This window comes from Passer montanus, unplaced genomic scaffold (assembly GCF_014805655.1).
Source record: "Passer montanus isolate IOZ18808 unplaced genomic scaffold, ASM1480565v1 scaffold17, whole genome shotgun sequence".
NCBI lineage: Eukaryota > Metazoa > Chordata > Aves > Passeriformes > Passeridae > Passer > Passer montanus.
The window spans coordinates 14,288,273-14,315,817 of NW_024364270.1; the positions used below are offsets into that span (position 1 = coordinate 14,288,273).

General features: G+C 45.7%; 3 protein-coding genes across 10 annotated transcripts in view; 2 read left to right on the forward strand and 1 right to left on the reverse strand.

Moving 5' to 3' along the window:
• The window catches only part of LOC120499811 (solute carrier family 23 member 1-like), a 31,878-nt gene extending 20,977 nt beyond the window's left edge, over positions 1-10,901 (forward strand). For 7 of the 8 annotated variants that reach the window (XM_039703973.1, XM_039703970.1, XM_039703971.1 and 4 more), the window contains 8 exons: positions 603-784; positions 2,524-2,644; positions 2,989-3,145; positions 3,338-3,591; positions 6,230-6,394; positions 7,208-7,316; positions 8,363-8,458; positions 9,611-10,901. In XM_039703973.1, the coding sequence (XP_039559907.1) occupies positions 603-784; positions 2,524-2,644; positions 2,989-3,145; positions 3,338-3,591; positions 6,230-6,394; positions 7,208-7,316; positions 8,363-8,458; positions 9,611-9,879 (1,353 nt within the window). In that variant the 3' untranslated portion in view covers positions 9,880-10,901. The remainder of the gene's footprint in view (positions 1-602; positions 785-2,523; positions 2,645-2,988; positions 3,146-3,337; positions 3,592-6,229; positions 6,395-7,207; positions 7,317-8,362; positions 8,459-9,610) is intronic. The other variant, XM_039703968.1, reaches the window with a different exon arrangement.
• A 633-nt stretch (positions 10,902-11,534) lies between these two features.
• STRA8 (stimulated by retinoic acid 8) lies at positions 11,535-26,944 on the reverse strand. Its single transcript, XM_039704235.1, has 9 exons — positions 26,719-26,944; positions 26,083-26,280; positions 24,692-24,791; positions 22,847-22,931; positions 22,359-22,511; positions 19,245-19,527; positions 17,915-17,991; positions 15,992-16,103; positions 11,535-12,474 (listed from the first exon to the last, which is right to left on the reverse strand). Exons 2-9 carry the CDS (start codon positions 26,188-26,190, stop codon positions 12,400-12,402), a joined length of 993 nt encoding a protein of 330 aa, XP_039560169.1. The 5' UTR covers positions 26,191-26,280; positions 26,719-26,944; the 3' UTR covers positions 11,535-12,399.
• Positions 26,945-27,236: 292 nt separating this feature from the next.
• WDR91 (WD repeat domain 91) overlaps positions 27,237-27,545 on the forward strand; it is an 18,510-nt gene continuing 18,201 nt past the window's right edge. The window contains exon 1 of the mRNA XM_039704101.1: positions 27,237-27,381. Within this exon, the coding sequence (XP_039560035.1) occupies positions 27,259-27,381 (123 nt within the window). The 5' untranslated portion in view covers positions 27,237-27,258. The remainder of the gene's footprint in view (positions 27,382-27,545) is intronic.

Below are 27,545 nucleotides of genomic sequence, written 5' to 3' on the forward strand. Positions count from 1 at the left end.
GCAGCCCTGCCCCTGCCTGAAGCTGACACTGAGGTGAGCAGCATTTCAGAATGTAATTGCTGGCTCCTTGGCAGTGATTGTCCAACACTGGGAAGTTCAGGGTGATAAATGTGTTCCCAGAGTGAAACTGATACTCAGGAAAAAAAAAGAGGCTGTGACGAGTCACTTGCTTCAGCAGTGTGCTGAAGAGACCCAAGCCCTTCCCAAAAGGAAGATCAGTGGATACCATGGCCCTGCTTTCCCCCTGTTTTTGGGGAAAGAGCTTTTCCCCTGTCTTGGGGGAGCAGGCAGGAGAGTGCAGGGCAGGTGATGCATGCTTGAGTGGCCCAAGGGGACAGGGAGGAGGTGATCTCTGGAACAAAATTAGCCCTGGTGAGGACTAAATCCTATCAGCCATGGTGGGAGTTGCTGTGCTGCTGCTTTGGTGGTGCTTCCCACATGTAATTCTCAGCCAGGTTTTACTGTTGTTAGCAGGAGGCCTCCATGCCAGTCTGTCACTAGAGACTGAGCCTGGCTCTCCTGCTGGATTTGCACTGACATGAAGAAAGGGCTCAACAGCTGGGGCTCCTTCCAACCTCTGTTTTCATCCTCCGTTTTTCCAGGTGCAAGGAACTATCATTGTAACTTCTTGTTTTCAAATCTTCGTTGGATTTTCTGGCCTGATTGGATTTCTGATGAGGTTCATCGGCCCCCTGACAATTGCCCCCACTATCACCTTGGTTGCACTACCTCTGTTTGAGTCGGCTGGAGATATGGCTGGGCAGCACTGGGGCATAGCATTCCTGTAAGTCTCACATCTCTGCGGGAAAGATGAGAGTACACAAACCACCTGCCTCTAATATGAAACCAAACATCACAGTCCATAGCAGAGTTCCCCTGGGTTCAAGGTTTATTTGTTAAGCACTAACATGTGACAGGCTTGTGCAAGGCAGCCATGTGACATAGTCATTCTCCTCCAACTCCCAGGAGGCTAAGCCCTCAGCAACAAAGCAAAACCCAAAAATGAGTTTAAAAACCACTGATTTTTGTAAAAATACAAAGTTCATAGGTCAGTAGAGATACAAGCCTTCCCCATGTGTGTGCAGTCTCCATCAGCTGTTGTCTACGCCACTGTCTTAGACACCCATTATTTAAGTTTAAAAGACATTCCTAAAATGACCAAGTTGAGCATTCAGGTATTCTATGTTGAAGTAGCTGGTGCTTTATGTATTGTCTTCACATGAGTAGGAGGAATTGTTCTCTCCAGAGTCGTAAGGCTGCTGAGCACCTTTGTTTATGCAAATGGACAAAGTGTGCTCTTACGAAGTCTGTCTGGACTCTGTAGCATTAGAAACCACAAATGTAAACCAGTTCCTCCTCAGACTTTCTTCCTCCAGTCATCCAGTGCTTTGAATTGTGATGTCATGGAGTGTCTTTGCAGAGAAGTGAGGACAGAGTTTTCTTTGCACTGTTGGAATTCTGCCTGTCCCTGACTATTGCACCTACAGTTTGTCACCTTTTATGTGGAGAAAACTACCGGCTTTCCAGTGAAGTCAGTGCACTTCAGCTGGTGCAATTGATTTCTCACCAAATCCTATCCAGATTAATTCACTCCCTGCATAAAATTTAGATTTGTTGTAAAATAATGAGGAGCCCTTCAGAGGCCTGGCTAACCCAGGAAACGTCCATGGTCTTCTACCAGCTCAGCAGTCGAGGTGGGATGCCCAGCCCCTGCCCTCTCTCCACATGTGGTAGCTTCCACCTTCATCTGGTTGGCCTCTCTGGGCAAAAGGCACATGGGGGGCAGGCTGTGAGTGCACCCAGATGTGCTGCTGTTCCCAGATGTGTTCTACACAAGGGATGGGAGAGGAGCAGCTGCAGTTACTTCCCTCAGCACGAGCCCTGGGTGTTGTCAGGGACACATGGGAACACCCCTGCTATGGGGGGCCCCTCCGTCGCTCAGCGCTCACAGACAGAGAGTCATGCTCTTCTTGGCTGGCTGGGAGGGCTCTGAGGGCACCATGTGCAGCCCCACAGAACCACCATGGTTTTTTCTTTCAAAACAGCACAGGAGATTTGCACGGGCAAACCCAATCTTCTTTTACTCTGTGTTACAGGAGCTTTTTGCCCCTTGAAGAGCAAAATAGATAAACCAGAAATCAGGAAAGAATAAATCCTGTATTTCTAGTATATCTGAATTACACAGGCAGAACGTGAACCTTGCATGTGTCTCAGGTCTTTCTTTTACTTATGAGGCATTTTGTAACCTTTCTGCAACTGTGTTGTACTCACGGATGCACTGCCTGGGGTTTCAGTCTTGAAACAATAAGGGTAAAAGAGTTATTTGCAAATATGCGGAGCTCTCAGTAGATTATGGTGGAAAGCTTGCTCCATGTCTGGCTTGGTGGAGTGGGGAGCCACCCTCTTCTGCTGAGAGACTGTTTTTATGGGTCTTCTGGAGTCTTGGGTTCTTTGGTAGTTCTGTGGGGACAGGTGGGCAGCTGGGCATCCCTTTGTTTATGGTCTCATTTCCCCTCCTTCTAGGACTATTTTTTTCATAGTTCTGTTCTCTCAGTACTTGAAACATGTTGCTGTGCCACTGCCGTCTTACCAGAGAGGCAAGAAGTTCCACTCCTCTCCAATCTACCTCTTCCAGATCTTCCCGGTATGTTGGGGATCCTGGATACCAGGGAATTGTGTCAGGGACTGGCCTCACCCACCCCAGGCTGCCTGGGCTCTTTCCACTCGTGTCCAGATGAGTGAGTGCTTCCCAGCTGAGCCTGTGTGGTGAGGGGCAGACATGAAAAAGCTCCCCATGGCCCTAATTATTGGGAGGGAAGGAGGGAGGGAGGGAGAGAAGAAGAGAGGGCCAGGAGGAGCTTCTGCTTCCTCTTTGCCTCCCTTCCGTGTGCAGGGAAAAGGGTCGGGCGGGGACACATTGTCCACGCCAGCCGTGCTGCAGACGCAGCCGTGGCCTAACCAGACCCCACTGCTGCTTGTGATGGGCAGGTGCTGCTGGGGCTGTCCCTGAGCTGGCTGCTCTGCTACGTGCTGACAGTGACCAGCGTCCTCCCTGCGGCCCCCGCTGCCTACGGCCACCTGGCCCGGACAGACAGCCGTGGGGACGTTCTGTCACAGGCTCCCTGGTTTCGGCTGCCTTACCCAGGTACCACTGCCTCCCCTTCCCCATCCTGCCTACTCCGGCTTGCACCTCCACCTACGACTACCCGGAGGAGATGAAATGTCAAAAAATCAGGCGAACACCCACAGGCATTCCTGCTGTTCTTCCTTCCCCAGGGCGGATTTCAGGGCAAATGAAACCCTGAAATTCCACCTAAACCGAGCTCTTTACTTGCAGGCCAGTGGGGAATGCCAACGGTGAGCCTGGCCGGGGTCTTTGGCATCCTAGCCGGGGTGATTTCCTCCATGCTGGAGTCCGTGGGAGATTACTACGCCTGTGCCCGCCTGTGCGGGGCCCCGCCGCCGCCCAAGCACGCCATCAGCCGCGGCATCGGCATGGAGGGCATCGGCTGCCTCCTGGCCGGGGCCTGGGGCACGGGCAGCGGCACCACGTCCTACAGCGAGAATGTGGGAGCCCTGGGCATCACCAAGGTGAGCCTCGCCGCCTCCCGCAGCGCTCCCCCGCGGGGGCGTGTGCAGGAGAGCCGTGCACATGGCTTTGTGCTGGACCGGGGGAGTGATCTCAGGCCACCTCCTGGAAGTTTTATAACTTATATGTAACTTAGAACATGGGAAAATTGTGCCTTGGCACGTTGGTGACCAGCTCAGCAGCACTACAAATGACTTAGCAGAGGTGGGCAGTGCTTCCCTTTCTGTGCCTCTGGCCTGCACAGGGAATTAGTGCCCTCACTCAGACACCTGGCCTAGGTAAGGCTGAAGAGACTATGGTGCATCTGAGCTAACCTCTACGGGTGCAGAGAGGAAGAGGAGAGAAAGGGAAAGGGTGAATATTAATAAGGCTTCAAATTCCACAACTTCTATAACCCAAGGATGGCAATCGTGTGAAAGGTAGACTCTTTCTTCAGGGTTGTAAAATGTGATTACAAAGGTTTGTGTGTGAGTCCCTTGAGTATATTAATTGCACTTATCAGGGAAAGAAATTTCCAGAGATAAGCTTGACAATCAGATCAAAGATTTTCACTAAGCCTTGCAACCGTAGGATAGGCTGACAGATATCTAGCTGCTAACTGGACAACATTTTCAAATCATTGCCAAATAAGCAATGATTCATGCCAGAAGAGCTGTGAGTCAGTAAATAAACGCAGCTTCCTTACAGCTTCCACTCTGTAATATTGCTTATTTTACTGGATTTTACAAACCTCACTCACCACAAGCATTTTTCACACATTGCAGTGTTAGTGTTGGACTGAGGTGGCTGCCTCAAGCACCAAGGGCTGCATGGATGTCTGCATGGAGTCCAGTTCAGCCTATCACCACGTGTGCATTGTCACTGTGCATACTAACCATCTACCTGAGCCAGTTCTTTCCTGATGTGTAGTTTGCTGCATGTATTGTATGTATAGGATGCTGCCCAAACTCATAATTACCAGATTATAGGACATGTATTCTCACAATGTATGCTAAATCCTCCAGGAGGACATGCCATCTTTGCTGATTCAGGAGAGATATTTCCTTGGATCCCACCTCTGCTCACTCTGTCCACACTTGAAAGAGCTGAAAATGGAGTGTCATCTCAGTCAGTTTAAATCAGTGTAAACATCTGCCTGGGACAGATGGAGGTGCTGAGAGCACAAGGCAGATTTAATTTCTTTTTTTATGTGGGAAACACATTGTTCCATAACAAATGGAAACACAAGGGACTTGTTTCCTCTCTTAAACAGAGATGTCCAGCACCACCGGAGAGGTCTTTGGAGATCTCAGATACATAAAGGGGCTGACAGATAAGGCAAGGAGAAGCTGCTAGAAGCTGCCAAAATGCAAAATCTTACACGGCACCAGGCACTAGATCAGGCCCAGTATGCCAGTACTGAGAACTCCTTTCATCTTACATGGCACCAGGCACCAATATTTAAATTGCTTGATCAAGCCCAGTATGCCAGTACTGAGAACTCCTTTCCAAGAAAAGGAGGATTTTAAAGAGACCTTAGAGTCACTACATGTTGGGGGGAACCCTGCAGTATCTCCAGCCTTAAGAAAGAGAACTGATTTTATTGTTCTCCTGACATAATTGAAGCAAACTCCAAACTAGTGGCTTTAGCAGAATATGGTCACAGTGCCATCACTGGATTAGGTCTTTTGCCTTTAAGGCCAACTCCATATACATGGTAATTCAACATTTTAGCAAAGTGAGACTTTGAATCTTTGTTCTAATCCTGGAACAAATAGATCTGTTGACTTTTATTAATTAACATTTAGATGCTAATAATGTCCCAAGGTTTTAAGCCAGAGTATAAAAAGCAATGAAGCACCTGAAGGCAATGCATGATTTTATTTTGAAACTCCACACCAAATCTTTTTTATTTATCTTTCACAATCAAGAAAGACTTAAAATATTTAGACTTAAAATAGATAGGTGATGACAGATAGGTACAGAGCAAAAGACTTCCTCACTTCTTATTTCTTGACCATAGAAAGGATATATCAGATCCCAGAGCTTAGGATGGAGCAGCCAGCCAGCTCTGGTCTCTGAAATCTTGGTCTCTAGGGAATGGAGGGATCATTGTGGGATCTTCTGGATGTCAATCCAAACCCTGGTGGAAAGACAGGGAATGGAGGGATCATTGTGGGATACCTCATTGAAAGCCACTTCTGGATGTCAATCCAAACCCTGGTGGAAAGATTGTCCAGTTAACTGGCTGGAGGGTTGCAATGCCAGGCTTCTGTGTATGCCAAGATATTTCTAGGCTAAAGCAAGAACAAGTGGGTATTACTGTGCTCTTAATTTAACTTTTAAAAAGTTATTTCAGTTTAATAGCAAACTGTTGAAGTTCTGTTGATAGTAGGAGAGAGGACAAAACTGAGTAAATAGGTCGTGATGCTTTCAGAGTGCCTTTTATTATAAATATTTATGGTGCACAAATACTGATGCTTCCCATTCAGTGTCAGCATCCCAGCTCACCAGCAGCTGTATCCAGACCTGTCCCTGAACATGCCAGGCAGTGCTAGGGCCAGAGCTGCAACACCTACCTGACAGGCTGGCACTGGAGCCTGCCCCCCTCGCCTTCCCCTGCTGGTCAGTGTGTGACTGCCTCCTCTTCCTCTTGCCCAGGTAGGGAGCCGAATGGTGATCATTGCTGGTGCCTGTGCCATGCTCCTGAGCGGCATCTTCGGGAAGGTTGGGGCCATCCTTGCCAGCATTCCCATCCCTGTGATTGGAGGCATGTTCCTTGTGATGTTCGGAGTTATCACGGCAGTGGGCATTTCCAATTTGCAGGTAACAGCTGTGTGAGCACTGCTGCATCCCTGCTGAAGGGGACTTCATTTCATTAAAACAGAGAATCATAGAGTAAGCTGAGTTGGAAGGGACCCAAGGGATCAAGACCCTCGAGTCCAACTGCTGGCCCTGAGCAGGACACCCCAAGAGTCACACCATATCCCTGAGAATATTGTTGACTTCTCACTCATTCACTTCTTGAGCTCTGTCAGGCTGGTGAAAAGCTTTTTCCTGATATCCAGCCAAAACCACCCCTGACTCAGCTTTATGCTGTTTGCTGTCACAAGTCATGAGAGTTAAGAGATCAGTACTTGCTCCTCTGCTTCCCTTCATGTGGAAGTTGCAGACTGCAGTGAGGTCTCTCCTCAGTCCTCCTCCAGGCTGAACAGACTTCAGCTGCTCCTCATATGGCTTCCCCTCCAGACCCTTCACCATCCTTGTGGCCCTCCTTTGGACACTCATTAATAGCTTTATATCTTATATTGTGGTGCCCAAAACTGCACACACACCCTCAGTTTCAAGTCAGTTTCTTACAGACTGTGTCAGCTATAACCATACTGCAGCAAATGCAAACATTTATGTTGGCAATTCCTCAGGTAAAGATAAGGGGCTGTACCCAGAGGGGCTAAATAACAGAGGGCTCCCTGGTATGGGCAGGGCTGGCTGGCACTGGGGACTGCAGGATCACAAATGCCCCAGCAGCACCAGGGCTGGGTCCATTCCTGATTCCAGTGTTTGCAACCCACCATGTCTCATGAACACAACAGTAATCCAGAGTTTTGTGCATGTAATGTAAGACATTTCTCTCTGCAGTATACAGATATGAACTCCTCAAGAAACATCTTTATCTTTGGATTTTCTCTATTTGCTGGCCTCACAATTCCCAACTGGGCAAGCAAAAATAGTGCTTTGCTGGAAACAGGTAAGAATTGACATCAGAAGCATTTTCTACATCATGAAACAGAAGGAAAGGCTGACCAGAGAAATCTTTTAAAATAGATTTTTCTGACAAAATGCTGAAACCTGTGCTTAGACTGTTGCCCGTTTCTTTCTGTGAGGGCTATTTTTGCCTTTTCCTCTGATGCATAGCTCTGGTGCAGAAGTCTCTGCTTTTGTGCTTATAGACAATATGTGCTTATGTGCTCATAGACAATAAAATGTTGTACTTTCAAAATGCAAGAGCATTGGTCAGTGACTGGGTTCTCTATGAATGAGGTTTTCTTATGTGCTCATAGACAATAAAATGTTGTACTTTCAAAATGCAAGAGCATTGCTTCTCTACTAAATTCCATCAGGTTCACTTTATTGAAATTTTCAGTTCTCCAACAGTTGGCCCTTCACTGTGTCTTGTATGACTGATGTCTTCATCACAAAGGCCAGTGTCCTTTTTTAAAGCATATGTGGTGTGCTGGGTGAGCTGATTAAAGAGCTGGGCCCACAAACCCCATGCTCTATAGATGCTCTGTCAGATGCTCAGTGCCACTGGGCTTTGCTCATGGCCATCAGCCCTCAAGGGGAAAAAATATCACACCTGATGATCTGTGGTGAAATCCCATCCTAAATACACTCACATTTCTTTGGGAACTGAAGCTCATGCTCCTGTAGGGATCTGTTAGGTGTTATGTTGTGCAGGTGCTGAATGTGTTTAGAGCAGAAAGTGGCTTTTTGTCAGACAGTGCTGGGGTCTGCAGTGTTAATAAGCTCTTAATGTATTTATAAGCCATCTCCTGCCCACTGTGGGTCTGCGAAAAACCACGTAGAGTAAAACTGTAGGTCTGAAACTGACTGTGAGATCATTCTCCTACTCCCAAATCTTACACTCTGCTTTGGATTTGCAAGCCTAGTCCAAGCAAGCCTAGTCCAAGCAAGCATGCAAGCTTGCAGCCTCCTGGCACCAGAAATATAGCTGGTAAAACAGGTAAAATGCTCTTCCTACACCATGATATAAATCTTTGGGTTTTTTGCTAGGAATCATCCAGCTTGACCAAGTGATCCTGGTGCTTCTCACCACTGGCATGTTTGTGGGTGGACTTCTGGGCTTTATCCTGGATAACACCATTCCAGGTAGGATTTGCTGAAATGAGCTGCTAGTTTGTGCCTGTTCTAGGGTTTGTTCCCTGGTACTTTTTGTCTTCATTCTTCATGACTGCTGTTCTATGGATAGGAGTTGTGCTAGCAACCATGAAACACTGTGTGACTGCACTCCTCCCAGAGAAGGGTGAGGAACAGGAGACATCACTGAAATGGTCTCTGGCTGGAAAACAGCAGCTTATCAAAAATAAATTATTTGTCAGGAACAACTCAGGCTGAGGAAAAGGTTTATTTGGCAAATATATCTTTCAGGGAAAATGCCAGCCTAAAACCATATTGCTAGTTAAAATCAGAGAGGAAAGCAGCTACAAGAAGTGGAAGGAGCCAATGTGTGCCAGTATGGGAGCTGCTAAAAGTGAGGCTGAACTAAAGCCAAAGCAGTAGGAAAGACTGGTGTTGGCCCTCACAGGCAGCAAAGAGCCTTGGATTTTCATCTAGCATGGGGAGGGAGGGCATAAGAATAGGAGAGGAAACCCTCTTTTCTGCTGCATGAAAAGAGCAGAAAGGATGCTCTCTTAACCAGATTCTGTTACTGTCTGAGGCTTCTCGCTAATCTCCTTTTGGCTTATTAATTTTCCTGCAGCCTTCAATCATCAGCTCCTCTTTAGGCAGAATTTACAGGTATGCTCGCTCCCTTTCCCAAGAATTTACAGGTATGCTTACTGCTTTCCCTTTTCTTTGCTGCCACAGCAGTTAGAGGCACTTGGGAATTCCTTTGGCTAGGGTAAATACCTGTGGCTGACTAGTAACTGCTAGCTAAATTTGCTCTGAAGTGTCCGGGCTGTTAACATCCAGCCTTGCTTTCCCAGCACTGCATGAACCTCCCCTTTGAACAGTTCTTGGATCTCCTATGGCAGGTGAAAACTTCTTGGTATACATGATTCCCCTGGAAAGCAGTGGAGAAGGCTGCTTATCTGGAAGCTGCTGCAGGAAAAGGGGTGTTGTCTGGAAGCTCAGTAGTGAATATTTGTAGAGCTCTTTGGAGCTGGAAGGGTTTAAGTAGAAGGGATTTGTATTTTGTGCTGTGTCTGCTGGGATTTGAGCAGTGGGTGTGAGGCACACGAAGCAGCCCTGTGCTGGAACACCTGCTGTTACAAACACAACAACCTGACTTTGCTGTTGCAGGAACACAGGAAGAGCGGGGGCTCCTGGCATGGAAGCAAAGCCACAAGGGAGGGATGGAGAGCTCTCAGCTTGTTTCCAAGGTCTATGATCTCCCATTTGGCATAGGCACCAGATACTGCAATGTCTCTTGGTTTCACTATCTCCCTGCTTGCCCCAGAAAACCGTCTTGTGACAAGAGAATGGATGAACTGAAGGCTGCTGGGCAGAAAACCAGTGTCGAAGCAAGCTTAGAAAGAAACTCTCATATTGGTGCTGATACAAGGATATAAGCACTTCACCAGCAAGAGAACTCATCTCAGAAACAGAGGTATGAAAGTATGTCTACAGACCCTATCATCTGAGCATGAGCTGGCAGCTGTTAGAGGGGGGAAGCAGGAAAAGGGTAATACCTTCCTCTTCCCAGCTCTGCTGACTGCACCATTGATGGCCTTGAGGAAGTAATTTTTTCCCTTCTCTCTTCCTGCCTGCTCACTTGTAGGAAGGACCCGATCCCTCCTCGGGGAACACCAAAGCCCAAGAAATGCCTAGGAAAGAAGTTCTGTTTCCTTCTTGCACTGACCCTTGGGCACGCTAAGGGGCAGCTGTTCAGCTCAAACAGAAGGTTTCCTGTCCCCTGATCTGGCAGCTGAAGGAGCTTCCCTGATATGGGCCTTGTAGCACTCTCAGGCATCCCTTGGGCTGGGGTGAGTCCCCAGCACCTTAAAGCACCTTGTGTTGTATACCTCATCCTGGCCAAGGGGAAGGAGCAGGTGCCTCTAGGTCATGATTTATCTCATTCCAAATTCCCATAATTTAGGCAGTCAAATGAATGTTGTTGTAAGAGAGGCATCTAAAGTTAACGGGATGGTTTGTCTTCTGAACCTGTCTCTTCTGCCTCAGACCGCCAAGGGACTCTAGAGACCTTAGTTAGGTTCTTGACCTAACAGAAAAAACCAGCTTCCTGAAATGTATCCCACCTTTGGAATGCTGGGAGGAGTCTCAGGAGAACCAGTTTACTGTAGGGCACCCAACCCTACAAAGATGAAGGAATCCTCATAAAATATAATGGAGAAAACACTTCTGCTCACAATCTTACACATCCCTATGCTGCTGCTGTGTCCTGTGTACCCTTGCTGTACCTGTTTGGTCTAGTGTGGTGATTGTGTGGTGATAAGCACTTCTCTGGGAAACAGGTGAGCAGGTTATTGCTCCTATTCCCTATTAGCTTTAACCTGTAGGGCCACATGCAATGTGATCACATGTGCTCCTGTGGTTGCCGGTGCTATGTAATAAAATTGTTGCTGTAGCATAAGCTTGTGTTTCCTTCATTGAGATTATACTTGCTTTTTGTAAGTATATTAAATAATAACATGTACACTGTAATGATATTTCTCAGGGTGGTTGCTGGAGTGAGTGGCAGGTGGTATTCAAAGAATCACTTGCAGGCCTGCACTCCTGTGTGAGCTATGATCATGCAAGAGGAGGGACCAAAGTAACGTGTTCATCTTCTCCTTAATGAAATCACTTGCAGGCCTGAACTCTTGTGAACTATGATCATGCAAGAGGAGGGACCAAAGTAACGTGTTCATCTTCTCCTTAATGTCATTACAATGCTTCTAGTCTCAAAGCAATGCCAGCATGTATAAATGGAGCACACTGGGAACGTCAGGGAATGGCAAGGCTGCGCCCTGGAGAACTCTGAAGAGCTCTTAAAGCCAAACAGGACCCCTGCAACCCCACTTTCAAACACAGCAGTGTGGCAAATGTTCATCTGGGGGTGCCACCACAGCCTCAAGTGCAGGGACAGAAAGGGCCCTGTAGTGTTTGTTCTTCCCTTGTACTTCAGTACTCAGCTCACGTGTGTTTGCCTGAATACATCATGCTTTTATGCACCAAGGCAATGCTGGGCCACAGTCCAGGCCTCTTGGACTCAGTCTAAAAGTTAGATAGCTAGGCACACCAGCTTTAGTTTAGGTTGTAAAATAAAACTTCCATCCTTTCTGTTTGCAATGACTGGTAGCACGACCTCAACATAACCACTATCAGAATACAGTTTGTTCAAGTCTGCAGAGAGCCTTTAATGATAACTCAGAGATGTGAAGGACTTTATTCAATTTCACAGCACTTTTAATTCCAAGACACTATCTGAGCAGCACTACTCATCCAAGAATTAGATGTGGAAGAAGAGCACAGGGCTGATCACTCAGCTTTACACACTTCACAAAGTAAATAATCCAAAGTGTATTACTGTGCCTGCACTTTTTTTTGGTGACTGGGGAGTGGGTGCTCACTGCTGCTGTCCTCATAAAGAGACAGAAGAGCCTCATTCCACTCTCTGTGAGGAAATCCCTCTTTCCTTGTGAGACCAAGATGAAAAATTGCACCGGAAAAGTAATCACTGCCAGGAGGTGATTTTTGCAGGTTGCAGTCTGAGACCTGCATCCTGTGGGAGTGTGCAGACTGTCACTGATCTGGCCTCCCTGCTGCTCTTCCCACACATTATGCTAGGCAAGGTCACTTAACTGTACATGCCTCTGTTTCTTTGTGAAGCAAGGCTAAACATTAAATAGCAATGGGTAAAACCATTTATTAATAAATAGCTAAGACCTTTAAAACCTTTAAAAAGTATAAATACTCAACTGATATATCAAGAAGTACTAATGAGGGAAGGAGAAGTCAATGGTAACAAACCACTCCAACACAGTGTCTCCACACTCTGCTTACAGAGGTAGCTCAGTGAGGGAGGTGAGGCCTCCTCCCGTGCCCGCTGTACCTGGCAGTGCTTGGCAAAGCTTTAGGGGAAACACTGCTTAGAAATCTTCATCATCGAAGGTCTCAGTGCACCGCAGCATCACGGTCTCATGATCGTAGTGAAGATCTTCTTCCTGAAAGCCCCCCCAAAGTCAAGCAGGATTAAAAACCAGAGGAATTCATTGAATTTCAAATCTACAGTCAGTTGGTCAAGAGCTGATGTACCAGGAAATGCAGCATGAGCCCTCCCTCCTCTCTGAATCAGTCATCAGCACTTGATGAGTTCCTGAGGTGCCTGATGAAAAAAGGCTCAAATTTTCTGCCAATTTCCTTCTAAAATCACAGGGCTCCACCCTGTGTCTATTTACATCATCTAGACAGCTGTTGCTGACTGTGGTAACAAGTTTGTCACATAACAGGCTCTGAAGGTATGAGAGCTTCCTTGAGGCCTTAACTTCTACCAACTGCAGGCTTTGGTCCACTTTTAGCAACAGAAGGAAAGGGTCTTGTCTTTCACCAGTTTACAGAGAACAAGTAGCTCTTGAGAAATCAAAGTCTAGAAGATAAAAGTATTCATGCCTGCAGTCCATCTAGCTCACCTTCTGCATTGATGCAAGACTCTTCAGTGAAATACTGCTTTTAAAAATAGGTGCTGTTTGAAAATGTATACCTTAAGAAGCACTAAATACCACTTGCTTGTTAAGTGACTCATCTAAAATCCATAATTTTAAAAGAAAGTGTGCCTTTGAAGACACAAAAGTGCTCTGTACTATTTAGAAAAAAAACCCACTGAGTATAATTTAGGTAAAACCTTTGTATCTCAGTCTAAATTACCTCTTTACTGCCTTTGCTGCATAGCTTCTCTTTTGATGTGACCTTAAGACAACAGCTCTTGAAAAATTACAAGACTGCTTAACTAATCTCATGCTCAGAAACATTTCTCTATCATATACTGTAGAAGCATGCTCCTGTTCTCATTTTGGTGTTTATGTCCTTTTAAGAGCTCTCCCTTTCCTTGTCCAAATTATTCTCCCCCTCCTCTTGTGTGAGTCTTTCTGAAGCTTTTTATTCCAGTGGGGTGCAAGCCCTTGGCAGCCTTGAGAGCCAGGGCAGCAGCTCAAGAGGAGCTGTGACTCTGAAACAGTGACCATCCACAGTCCAACAGCAGTAGTTGTAGTTTGTACCTGCACAGTTAACCAGAAATGACAGAACATGGCAGTGGCATGAATGACCAGCAATAAAATCCATCACCTCATCAGCTCTGCAGATGAAAGGAAAGGACACCACGGGCTGACTTTTGTATTTCAGTGGGGTCACATCACGTGCCTTACCTTGGTACTTACTGTCCTTGCTTCCCACCTCTGTATCTCCTACAAGGTGTGCACAGTGCACTGGGACACTGCTTTATCCTTGAGATAATTTATGCCAGCACTGCCCAAACTCCTGTGCTAGCACGGCACCAGCACAGGTACCACATCAGGGGAAGGGGAATGGTCTGCAGAGGTTCAGTCATACCCATAAGGTAAGCAGGACGGGTTCCTTTCCTCTGATGCTCTGAGCAGCCCAATTTCTGGGGTAAGGTGAGTAGCCTATACTGATCTCTCTGCTGCTGCCTGAGTTGGTGTGTTTCAAGCTAGCTGGAACATCTTCTATCCCTGCTCTGCAACCACTTTCATAACTGTCTCAATCTGTTTGCTTTGAGATGGATCCGAATTTCTGCTCTCAAAACAAAAAATATCTTGTCAGTCATATTTTCTTTTTTCTACTCTTTTGCCTCTTGGCAGCACTGTCTAGATGTGCTGTTCTGCACTCTAAATCAAAACTGATTGTGACCTTCATATTATCTAGCCTGGATGATTTCTGCTCAAAGTCCCTTTTTATTGTCTTATCACAGATAACTAAAAGTTCCTGTGTAAAAGGACCCTTTGCAACTTTTTATTTCCTTTTGGAACTCCACAGTACAGTCAACTGCCAATTTGCAGTACTTTGGGCTCTTTTGCTGCTTGTCTTCCCATCACTCCCAGTCTTATTTTAAATCTGCCTCTTTAAACCTTGAAAGAGACACTCCCTCTTCCCATAGCACCTCATCTGGGAGCTGTGAGATGGACCTGGGCTCACACATAACGAGGCAGCCCCAAGCATTAGGACAAGATGAGACCATGTCAGGCATGACACTCACAAAAGAAATTTAAAACCAGAAAATGCCATATCTTGCCTAAAGCTTTTCTTTCTTTTCTAGGCCTGCTGAGTTCATAGTCATTTACTTAAACACAAGAAGAGCTCTGCTCTTACACAGAGCATAGCTATTCACAGACCAAAGGGCTCTGGAGATCAGTGCGCGGTCTCTGACAACAGCCAGCAGGAGAAATTTAGAAAAAAGTGCAAGAATTGGGCACACAGTGTGCTCTGTTTTACAATAAATGCTCATACACTATAGCAAACTGTGTGTGAGGCCCTCCTGCACTGGAAATTGAATCTCTTCCTTCATTTAGTAATTGCCCATGGATTGATGACCCTGGAGTCTAAATGTGGTAATTTGTACGTGCAAATATTTTTAATATGTTGTTTGTTCATTTTATTTAGTGCCTTCTAGTTCTTCTGGTGTTAGACACAATGAATAAACATTCTGTGTACTGAATCCACACCATGTACTAATAAAATGGTCTTGCAGTACCCCTCAGGTTTTTTTTGTAGAAAAGCACTACTCTTAACAGTATTCAATGCCTTTTTCTGTGCTTGCTGCCATTCTCTGCACCTTCTCTAGTGCTACTCTCTCCAGGATGGGAGAACCAAATGGCACACAGCAGTCTCTCTCTGACAGATTCAGATAGTGGTGCAACACCAGTTTCTGCTTTGTTTTCTCTCTCAACTACCCCTCATCACAAACCTTGTATTTTTCCTTCAAAGCAGCATCTGCTCAAGTCCCAAAGGCCAGGTGGGAACTAGGCAATAGAAACCAGCAAACCAATGGCTGCTGTGGAGGTACCACTGACTCTGAACCAAAACAAGCACGCTCTGCTGAGGGGTATCTCCCTGTCATTTCTTTACCCATGGGCAAGCTCTGAGCCACCTCCATGGCAGGGAGACAAGAAGGGGAGGAAGAACAATGCAAACACAAAGACTTCTGGCTCAGCAAACCTGCAACAGTAGGCTGAAGTTAAGGGGAAGCTCAGGAGCTTTTCATCAGCTCTTTCAAGAACACGAATATTCTGCTTCCAGGGCCTGCCAGTGGAGGGCTCAGGGCAGGGAACCTGGCACCCAGACAGGCAGAAGGTGGTTCTGCTGAGCTCAGAATGAAGCAGCTGGGGGTTGATGGAGAGCTGGAAAGTGAGCTTTACCTGCTCAGAGGAGATTCAAGCTTTTCCACAAGGAACTTTCATGCAAACAATAATAATAAAAAAATTACAATTCCTCATGTAATTTGCCATTCTGAATAATATTCAAAGCAGTGTTCACTCACACTTAACTTCTTACAAAGGCAATCCTACTGACCTTTTGGCATGACACATCTAAAATTATGAACTCCAAGTTCTTTTTGGAATCATTCTGGGCAATATGATCAGAAGCATTGAATACAAAAATCCCTTTCTGACATTGCTCCTGAAATTAATACACTGCTCCTTCTATAAGGAATCCTTTGGCAAGGCTTACCTGGCAAAACTGTGCATTAGTGAAGAAGAGGTGTTTTAGGAAGCCAGTGACCTGCACGTAGAGTCTCTGGTGATCCTCTGGATTTTCAGAAGTGCAGCTTGCAAGTGCTGAACTGAAAATGGAATCAGATACTGTATTTAATTTTCTGTTCTGTTCTCCTTACTTTCTCTCCTCCATATTTTATTTATAAATTTTTAAAAATCAAACTGTTTTCAAGATGGTTCTGATATTAAAGACAAGATGGTTCTCATATTAAAGACAACAGCCAAGCAAGACGGGGAGGAGTTGTGATGGATCCGTTGATAAGATACTGTTTGCCAAGTGCAAGGCAGATAGATAAGAACAGAGATACAAGAAATGGGAGTCACAAAAAGGAGATCTGCTGATATATTACAGCATAGTAACACTGTTCTGGGGAAAAGCAAATTTCCATTTAAAACAGACAGCAACAATGGTTATTTGGGAGTATTTGGTAGGGTTGTTCAGAGGGACAGCTTTGACTTCTGTGAAGTTTTTGAGTGAATGCAGTAACCTGTGATCATGAAATTACATGTTAGCTATACCTGGCAGGTATCCATTTAAAACAGACAGCAATAATGGTTATTTGGGAATGTATTTGGTAGGGTTGTTCAGAGGGACAGCTTTGACTTCTGTGAAGTTTTTGAGTGAATGCAGTAACCTGTGATCATGAAATTACATGTTAGCTATACCTGGCAGGTGTGTTCTCAGGTAACTGTGGCACAAAGCTAAGCTTTTCATTCTAGACCTCACCTCTGTGTTCTTCCTGGGGTTTTACAAAGTTCTGCCATCACACCTCTGTCCAGAATTACAAGGTGCAGAACAACAGGCAAGAAAGAGAAAACAATAAATGTTGACTATTGAAATACCAAACTGATTTGGGACCTAAAACAGACTTTAAAGATTATAGTAATACTTTGCAGTATTAAGGAATACTTAATCTTATTTTAAAAGCAAATGGAAATTGTGACCTAATAAATGTTATTTAATAAATAAAAATTTGTTATGCTTTTTCATCCCTTCAAGTATATTTTGATCATCAGCCAAAACAAACTTATTTTAATTTATTCTCTTCTGGAAGTGCAGCCTGGAATTGTGGTGAAAGGAAGAGATTCACATTAAAGATCACTCTAAATGTTGAAATATAAGTAGAAAATGGGATTAAAACCCCAAGGATTAAAAACACTATTTGCAAAGAGAAACAATCTTAACAAAGACTAAGTAGAAAGAATACATAAAAGATGAATCATAATGTGATTTTCCTCTTGAGGAAAACAACGTTTTTCTTTCTTTGGTCTACTGGGAAAAATCAAAGGCAGTGCCAGCTTTGTATCTGACATGTTCTCTTCTAGGTCATTCATCTGAACTGAAGAGGATTATTTAAAAGGTCCTGTGTTTCTTTGGTGTTACTGTTCAGGTCAACCACACTTCAACCTGATCACCTCCATGTGGCTGAATTAGGGTAAGACAAGGGAGAAAATGTTAAAAAAAAATTCATTTTTGTTTCATTAAATGAGTATGGCTTATGATTAGCTGATTTATTAGGGAATGCCTCTTGGTCCTCACAGGCTGGTGAGAGAGAAAAAGAAAGCATTACAAGTATTGTAAATTGAAAAGACAGAAAGCTGTGCAGAGAGACAAAGAAAATCAGGACCCCAGTTATCCTGAAGTGATGGGTCTCTTAGTAAGTGATTCTTACTGATTCTGCTGTAAATGACCATTACTTGTTTCACTTTTTCCCCTTAAAAGGAAGTATTATTGTGAGCACAGTTGCTGGAGGCTGCTGTTCTGACCATTTATTAAAAAAGAGAGCTGTTGTCTTACTCCACAGAGCACTTGCTGTGGACTGCTGACAGTGGGCTATGAATGTACTGTGTCTACCAAAAGGGGGTGTGTGTAGTTTACCTCTGGCTGGACAATCCCTGAGCCTTGCTTCTGTCAAGGAACCCAGCAGCAACATCAAATGCATCTTCAAACATCACCTAGCAGAGAAATCACTTCAGATGTCAGCATATCTAGGCACCTAAGAAGTTTTACCTAGGGCATAATTTTTAATAATTAAGTTTTTTAAAGCACGATATTCTTTCTTTACATTTAACAGGTATGGTTACAGCTAGAGTAAACCAAGAGATTTTGTGGAGGCAGGAATAATGTGGAACAACTGTATTTCATGGCTAGGAACACAAGGTCAGTCCACTCCCTTAAGCCTGTGCTTCAACCTCTAGGAATTGGACTTCACATTACATCTCCCAAAAAATCAGTAAAAACCATGGACTGTATCAGTGCTTTAGAGACTCAACTGTGGACTGCTGCTTATGGCTGGAGATCTCAGCTGTACCAGCCAGTCTCTCCAAAACTAACTCCAGTCAGACAAAGGAGTTTGGATGCTCCTTGTGCCAGACCACTGAACTCCTCAATTCACTCTGCCATAATGCAGTTCACACTTTCTATGCCAGAAATACCATACAGGGAGCATTCCCACGACATTTCCTAAGGCAATGAGCAATATCAGTTGTGTGCTGTGACTCAAAAAGAACACACCAATGCCATTTACTCACATGCTAAAGCTAATTACTCACATTAGCTTCCTTGCAGCTAATGAAATTACACAGACCTCTTTGAGCAGCTAGTTACTTCAGCAATCAGTGCTCCAGGAAGCATTGATAGAACTGGCTGTTATTTGCTCTGCCTCTTATTAATAAATGCTCTGGTCTACTCAGTCACTGACTTCTTGGCTCTGCAGAGGTGCATGGTACAGGCAGTCATTGGCCCTGTACCACTGGGACTGGTCTAAAAATACTCTCTCTTTGCTACCAAGTGCTTTGATGAAAAAAACCCACCCAACCCAAAACACAGCAGGCTTTGGCAAACTAGGTATCCCTTCTGGATTTAGATCATCTGTGCTCTTTGGAGAGTCTGCAGAGCACAGTAACTGTCCCTGGAGCAAGGTAGCAGCAAATTTAACTGTTACTTAGCACAGAAACTCCACAAGTCAGTGAAGACTAGCAGGATTACTACCACTGCACTTCTGTAGCTCACTAGGCATCTTACCAAGAGAATGTCTGGTGCAGACATTTACTCAAAGACTGCTTATTGTCTCCATGTACACATTCAAGTGATCTTGAGAAAATGTAGTTACTACTACTGCATGTTTGCAATTAAAAGCTGCAGAGCCAATTAGCATCTGAAGGCTTGGAGTTTCAGAGGCAGACTATGAATGTTGCTGAGCACTTACTTCCTCTGGTGTGGAGACTGAGGAACCACTGGCTTCCTCACTGTTACCTCCGCTGTCCCTCACACTACCTTCAGTGCAAGCAGGCTCTGGGCAAGCAGCCTTGGGATCCATGAGGAAATCTCTCTGGCTACAGTACTGCAAGATGCTGTCCCTGCTCTCTTCAGAAAGCTCTTGCCAGAGATGGGAAATAGCTGTGGAGACCTCAGGAAGAGGCACCTCTCCAGTGCAAACAATTCCATGCTCTATCAGCAGGTCCACTGTGTGCTTATAAAAATACAGGTATCTGGAAGGAAAGGAAAGGGAGTATCTCTTAAGAGCAGGCTCTGAGGCAGCCATCTACTGAAAATCAGCAGGACACCGGGGAGTAGCTCTGATCCATAACTACTTCACTGACTCTGCCTCCCAGACTCCACACAATTACTGAATGGTGCCCAACACTGACAATTTCACCTGCAAAAAGCTCTAGCTTCAGCCCCAGCAGGACTGCCTCACAACAGAAGCCCCAGGCACTGCAGGCTGTAGGAGTTGCACAGGCAAACCTCATTCTGGAATTTAATACATTTTCAGTTACTTGCCTTTGTATCCTGAACCTTTTGTATTGTAAGTCACTTTTTATACATTAACTGGCATTGCACTGCACTTTAAAGCCCTGGCTGAGGTCATACCCTGATGCATTAGGTACTGTACATAGAGACAGAAAGACACTACACCAGGTCTGGATGCTCCAACTTATGCTTGGGAGCTCCATTGTACATCTAAGGAAGCACATCCCTAACTCTGACTTCCATGCAGTCTGTAGTGAAACTGGTGGTGGAACACAGGGGTCATCATTTCAACCCAGTGACTAAATCTCAGAACAAGCCTGCTTCTTCTGTTAGCAGTGTGTGGCACAGCAAACCAAGGATAATAATGTCTACTTCAGAAAGAACACTGAAGGTTATTTTATATTAATTAAATGATTAGAGAGTCTCAGACAAAAATAAAAAGATCAAAGTAGTATAAACCAAGATCTCTATAAACAGCAGTCATTGTTACTATGTTTGGGCTCAAAATGATTCCTTGGAAGATGTCCCAAATGAGCATATTTCCTGATTAACTGAACAGTATTGTATGTTGAGAAAAGTAATTCAAAAGAAATAGTTCTTTTTTATTTGTAAATATTTGTTCCAGCAAACCAATATAAAAAAATTTTGTAGGCAAACATAAACCTGTTTAAACCAATTTTCCACACTCTGGAGCACTTTCCATCACTGATGGAGACAAAATACAGGAAATGGAATAAGCATTCTCATGTAAGGTATTGCACTCACTAAGGTTTCTGAATGTCCAGCTCCAAACAAAGGACCTGGAATTTCTCAAGCAGAAGAACATGAACCACCATTAGACTGCTCTGCTAAAGAAATTAAGTTTGAAGCATGAGTCAACTACTTCCTTCCCAGCTGGAAGGAGACAACCTCATTTTGCACTGGACAGACTACTGTGAAGTCCTACCAATGTATCTCCTGCTGCTGAATGTGGGAAAAAACCCAGTCAGTTGAAGCTCAAAGCATTTCTGATGCTTCCCAAATAATGTGATTAAATGATCACCAAAAGGCTGTTACTTTCTTTGCTGAAGGGTCCTTGTCATTTTATGCCTGTCATTTTTTTACCAGAATTAGCTACAAACCAAATGCAATCTGCCTAGGACTACAAGATAAATGCCAGAGCCTACACAGTGCAGGCCCTGGTCTACCTCGTCAGTAAAGAACATGGAAGCCAGGTGTTTACGGCTCTGTCGCGCAGTCTTTGATGAAGCAGATTTTTCTAATCCTGAAAATCTTGATTCAGCACATTCCAAGGTCTTCTAAACGATACCTTAACTACAGCCACCCGCCAATCTAACAGGAGCAAAAGCAGGAGCAGGAGTGGGAAGCTGGTGCCATCTGCTGGTCCAGCTGCAGGAAAAAACCCGGTGATCAAAGGGGTTTTTAGAAATACACAGCAGTTCAAAGCAAAAGGGAAGAAGGAACTGCAGAAGTTTTTTGCTTTGGTGGTGATGCCGTGGAAGAGGATGCCAGCTGCAGCTCTGGATTCTCCTGCACTGCGTGTTGTTAACTGGGGAATGGCTAGGGTGGAATTCACTGCTTGATGGTATAGGATAGATTACACATGCATCTATTTCTCATATCTTGGCAATAAAATAATTGTTTATCCTGTTGGAAATGCAGGATAAAACCTCTAAGTACCTCCTGTGTTGTCTGACAGGAAGGGGAAGAACATGGAGTATAATACTCAGTTTTAAGGTATCACTAACTTTGGAAAAAAACAGTCATTTTACCATTATGACTTTCAAATAAAATACATGGACAACTGACATGAGAACACTAGTTTTTGACTTTTAGGTCGTGCATCAGGCATTTAGGAGCTTAAAGGGACTCACATGCAGTAGCTCTAAATGTAACACACGAGTGTTTAGGTTCCCCCCCCTTCCCCAGTGCTGCAGACAACCTTGCATTGTTGCAGAATCCTTGTGGTATCTTCCAGACAACCACTGTTCTGCGGGCCAAAGGCTGAGGACTACAAGATCTTATTTGGTAGAATCCAGCCTTACCCTACTCTGATCCCACTAAAAAAGTACTCCAAGCTGCCAGGAGCTAGGGTCTGCTTCTGGAAGGGGCAACAGTGTTCAAGCTCCTCATAACAATGCCATTAGAGAAAGGATGAGCATCACTGTGAGGAAGAGAACATGCTTACCTCTGGTTCCTGCACCTCCCTGGAACACATGCAGCTAGACTCTTGGCAAATTCATCTGGTGCAGCAATTCCTACCCTCCTAAAATCTAGCCCCATGGCAGGGACACAGTGGTAAAGTGTGGCAACACAGGGACTGATACACTTGAAATAAATTTTCTTCTTTTTCTTAAGAGGTGAAAAATCCTTGGGATTTACCAAGGCCTGGAAAGCTGGGGGCTGCTACAACTCTAAGAGTCCATCCATGTGCAAGCTGCAGGGACTTAGGAAGTGATCAGCTTCATCACCAGCAGGGCCAAAGTGCTGGCACAAGGCTTCAGTGCCTGCATGCACAGTGATAATGCAAACAAGTTAAAAACCTGAAGGCAATGTGGGGTGCACCTACCGCTCAAACTCCACTAGATCTGGAGATAAAGTGTCTGAAAACTGGACCAATTCTGGCTTCTCATATTCTTCCAGTGTTTGTTTTTCACATTCTTGAAGCAAATACCAGATGGCAGAGTCACTTTCACTCATACCTTCTGAGGCTGATGTAGTGCTGGAAAGAACACAAGGGAAAAAAAGCCACATAAAAAACTTCCTAAGCCAGCTTTTTTCTCCTTCTTTTGCTTTTAAGGCAATGAGACATTCTTGCCAGAGATCAGCTACATGGAAGGGAAAAAAATACAAGCACTGCCTGGAAATGAGACCAACATCATGCTTAGAATGTTTGTACACTCCATGGGATTACAGGTGAAACCTCTTTGTCCTTTCCTCATGAGGTAAAAACCTCTGCTTGGAAATACAGTAGCAATGACAAAGAGTTTCAGGGATGCTGGGATGGAAGCAAGTGCAATGTCTTATCATCTTTTCTTGACTGGTACAAGCCCTTACCTCTGACTGCCAAATTGCCTCCTGACATATTCCTCCCTGACTTCCTCCAAGCTGGATGGGCTCCCATCCTCCAGACTGCAGCTCGCTGTTGTCAGCAGAAAGGTCACTGTCACATCAATGCCACTTTTGGCTCCTCTCTCCCCCTCAGCCCCAACCAAGCAGAATTCTGCCAACAACTGGTTCTTCACAAGACAGAGCTTTGCATTAGGCAAAAATGATGTGAAAGAAGAAACATCTGTCTCTCCTAGAACACAACTAGCACTACTGGGAGTTTATGAACACTGAGGAACCTAGAGTCAATGCCTTCTTCCTAATATTGATTTTACAGAACTGATGGTGAAAACAACCTGCAAATCAAACTGGGCATGCACTAGTCAATAGTTTTTTTAATCAAAAAAATATCTTATAATGAACAAATTGCATGTGAAAAACTCTGACATCCAGCCTGTGATTCACAAGCTGTGAATTTTACATATATGCAAGTACACACAAGGGGAGGCTTGCCTCAAACTCCCCTCAACCAGCCTCCCCACTTGTTATCCTTTCAGTTTTGCTCTGTCAAACTATTCTTTCTACCTGTGACTCACTTTTATGGGTTATCCAAGGATGTGGGTTCAGATGAGGTTGTTCATTTTAAGCACTGAGACTTCTAATTGATTCAAATTACTGGAGGTGCAAGTCACATGAATAGCAGGGTTTTTTTTCTAGCTGACAGGAATTTGGACACTTCAAGGGACAAAAAAACACGTCCAAAGCCTCTATGCTATCAGCCCCTGGTCCTGCTTGCTGCTAGCAGAGGCAGTGGCCAGCAGCACTGAACAGAAGGCCCTGCAGCAGGAGCTGCCACAATGCAGACAGGACCTGCTGGCCAGTGTCACCGAGGTGTCACAGGCTGTAAGAGAGCAGGGCTTGAGAATGGCCTGCCAAGCTGAAAGAAAACAAAACTGCAGCACCTCTCTTAACATTTATATCAGAGCACACTCTTAACCAGAGGCTTCCATTTCCTACCCTAGGAAATCCTTTTATCTCCCACCACAGCGTGCTGTGGTGCAGTCTAAGCTGGGGCAGGGCTGGGTGCTGGTGACAGCTGTGACTGTGCCACACTGCTGTGACCAGGAGGAGCACACAGCTCCTGCAGGAGCCCAAGGATGCAGCCTGGGGACCCACGCCAGCCCCACACCTGCTGGGGGGAAGCTGCCAAGTGGCCTGCTGCCACGAGACAGCAGGAATTGCTTGTTCCCCCTCTTCACCCAGGCTGGGAGGGGGTAGGAAAGGCTGAGTCAGAGGGGATTTCTGAGATAGATAGATACAGTGCTCAGTGGATGGACAGACTTCTCACTGTGCCTTACTTATTGCTACAACTAAAGCCACAGCTGGCTGCAATGCTTTAATGGGCCCAGCTGTGTACTTCTGTCTCTAACAAATACATAAAAACCAAGTCCAGGCTCTTTGTCCAAGCAAATACTTGCATAGAGTTACCTTTCATCTTCAGCAAAGAACACAAGGTTTGCTCCAGCTTCTGGATAGATGTCTTAGCCTTACGCAAAACCTGATACTAAACATAAGAAGAAAACAGAACTGATTGTTCTCTGCTCTAACTAGATTCATGTTTTAACATGCCTGTGTTGCTTTGCTTCTCCTTCATGTCTACCTTCAGTAATTTCCATGTCTCTGTGAAAATATATTGTGAAAATAGTGTTGTTTCACTAGCTACTACCCTTATACATATGAAAACGGAAAAGCATTAATAAAAGAGTAAACTTCAATATAGAATATAAATATTTGGGTATCTCTTATGCAATACATACACATAACACCCAGTCACACAGACATTTGCTACTTAACTCGGATCTGTTTTCATCAGCAAATGGTCTTGTTTGGATCGTTCTCTTCTTGGAGCATGTCCAGAAATACCATGCTGTGAGTCTTGTTGGATGCCTACCAACTTAAGGCATAAGATTTTACTAATGACTTCCCATGAGACTTTTGCTAGGAGAAGCCTCTGCCATGTTCTACATTGCTGTAACCTGGATTACAGCAGCATAAAACATGGCAAAGGCTTCTCCTGGCAAAAGTCTGGATTAACAGGATTAACATCAGTGCTGCACATCATTCCTCCATCATCTACACCAAGTAAAACTAAAAACATGTGGCCAGTGCATTTAAACATACACATCTCCAAAATATTTCAAGATTTTTGTGCGTGGTGAGACCATCCAAATCTACCTTGCAGAGCTGGGTATTTTAGCCAGGCACCAGGCACTAGGGTTACAAGCAACCTTCTGTCTTAAGACTTTTAAGGTATTAAACTACCGTGGCTCCCAAGAGTCACAAGACACTATGAAAAAGCAATTTCAAGAACTGGCATGTGAACACAGTCCCCTGAGACCAGGCAAAGGAAGCAGTGTTTAGTCTTGGCTTCAGGTTAACTTGTGTCTTGCTCAGAACGCGGCAAACTGAACTCTTACCTCAACCTACATGAGGGCTAAGGGACTCAGCAGGCACAAACCACATACAGTGGTATATTTAGCATATTCAGGGGACAATTCCTGTCCTAAACAATCATTACTCCCTCTACTTTACAAACTGGAAAACTGAAGGTAACTAATGGAACTCAATAAATCAGTAGATACACCTGAGGTTTGCTCCTCTGCCTCGAGCATGGTAATTTTAGTCTTTTCAGTGTTATTTTGAGTAAATTTCATCTTTATAAACAATTTTGCTTAACTCCTTCCTTAATTTTGCAACTTCTTCCTTTAGTTGAGACCAAGAAACAGTATTGGTGCTTGTTTTTATTCCTGAACTTATTTTTCCACTGTCTTGAAGACAATGTGCACCTCATAACACTGAATGAATTATTCCTTTCCCTCTAATTCCTCCTGTCCCTAAACTCACTGTTCTGATTTCAGAACAAAATGCTGTGACATCAGCTCGTCATGGGATCCCTTGGTTTGTTTCCAAAATACTATAAAAGAAAATGCGAAGCCATAAAAATGCTGCAAAAAGCCTGCAAGAAAAGTACAGAGAAGGCACATGATAAACTCATGACCCAGCAACTACAAACTGGACAACTCGCTTAGGCTGAGCTGGCAGTTTTAGAGATCCAGGAGAGGTGCATGAGTGAAATTACACACACACTGGCACCCATAAAGACACAGACTGAGCCTACACCTGGAGCGGTGTGAGCGTGCTCATGCTGTACAATGCTGCAGAGAGAAACAGTGGCTGTTCCGCACCTTGGAGGCACAGCTGTCTGACTGGGATAAAACTCTTCCCCGCAAGCTGCTGAAGAGTCTTGCCAGAGGAACCCAGTGGTGTGCCTGTGGCAAGTGCTGCTTTGCCATGCAGTGTTCTGCCTCCTGCAGGTGTCTCAGGGGATTGAGACTCACTTTGGCATGTGTCTTCCTACACCCTCCAGCTGTGCCTGTTGAAAGCTGCAATGCAACATTTATTTACACTGAATAAATAGCTAAGTGAAGGGAAAGAAATCTTACAGCCTGCACAGTGGATAGACAAAAAGAATAAAAAAAATCTGCCTGACTGACAAGAGCTTATCTTTCTGTAGAAAATCATGGAGTTTGAAATATTTTCTATGCCTGAAAGATACCTGCCTGTTAAGTACTTACTAAAACCTAATTCACCACTAACGATTAAAAGCAACCCAGCTGAAGCCAGCCTCCCATCTCCTGCACCCTTCCCTACAACGCTTTATGTTGCATTTCCATGGAAAATCCAGGGCTTGGCTTCACAAAGCACTAAGGCTCCTCTGCTCCCACCGACGTTGCTAAATGACAGGCTTCTTTACAACACAGAACTTTTTCTTTTCCCAATAAACTGTGACACATTGGTGTGGGCAACGATACCAGACATACTCTTGCACGAGAGGGCCAGATCCAGGCCCAGCCGGGCCTGACACAGCCTGAGGCGCCCGCCTGGAAAGCCTTTCCCGGCTTTCCACTGGATTAATGCCCCCTGCCTCGCTACCGACCGCAAGCACAGCCCAGAGGGAAGAGTGCCCGCCCCTGCTGCTCCTTCTGAGGTCGGGAGGCGCGGGCCGGCCGGGGGAAGCCCGTGAGGGGCCGCGCCGGGAGCCTGTGGACTCGCCCGCTCGCTCCGTCTATCAATCCCGCATCCATCCGCCCATCCATCAATCAATCCATTGGCACCGCCCGCGCCCCGCCCCGCGCTCTGCCGCCCGCGCCAGGCAACACCGGCCGCACGTGGCGGGCGGCCAATCGGCACGCAGCCGGCGCCCGGCGCCGACCAATCAGAAGGCGGGAAAAGCGCGGGCTGGGCGCGCCAGCGGGGTGGAGCGTGGGGCAGGGAAGGGGCGGGCAAGGCACGCTGGGAGCTGTAGTCCGGGGCCGGGCCCTCCCCGCCCCGCCGTGGGCGGGCGGCGCCGCGGGGCCCCCATGGCGGCGGCAGCGGAGCGCACGGACGAGCTGGTGCGGGAGTATCTGCTCTTCCGCGGCTTCACCGCCGCCCTGAAGCAGCTGGACGCCGAAATCAAGGCGGACCGGGAGAAGGGTTTCCGGGTGAGCGGCGACCGCATCCCCGTTCCCCCGGGGCGCTGGGCGCGGGTGCTCCCCGAGGAGGACGCGGGCCGCGGGCGCCGCTTCGCGCTCCGGGGGCCGAGCGAGGGGAGCGGGCCTGGCGGCGGGGGCAGCCCTCGGAGCCACCGCGCTTCCCCGCCAGAGCG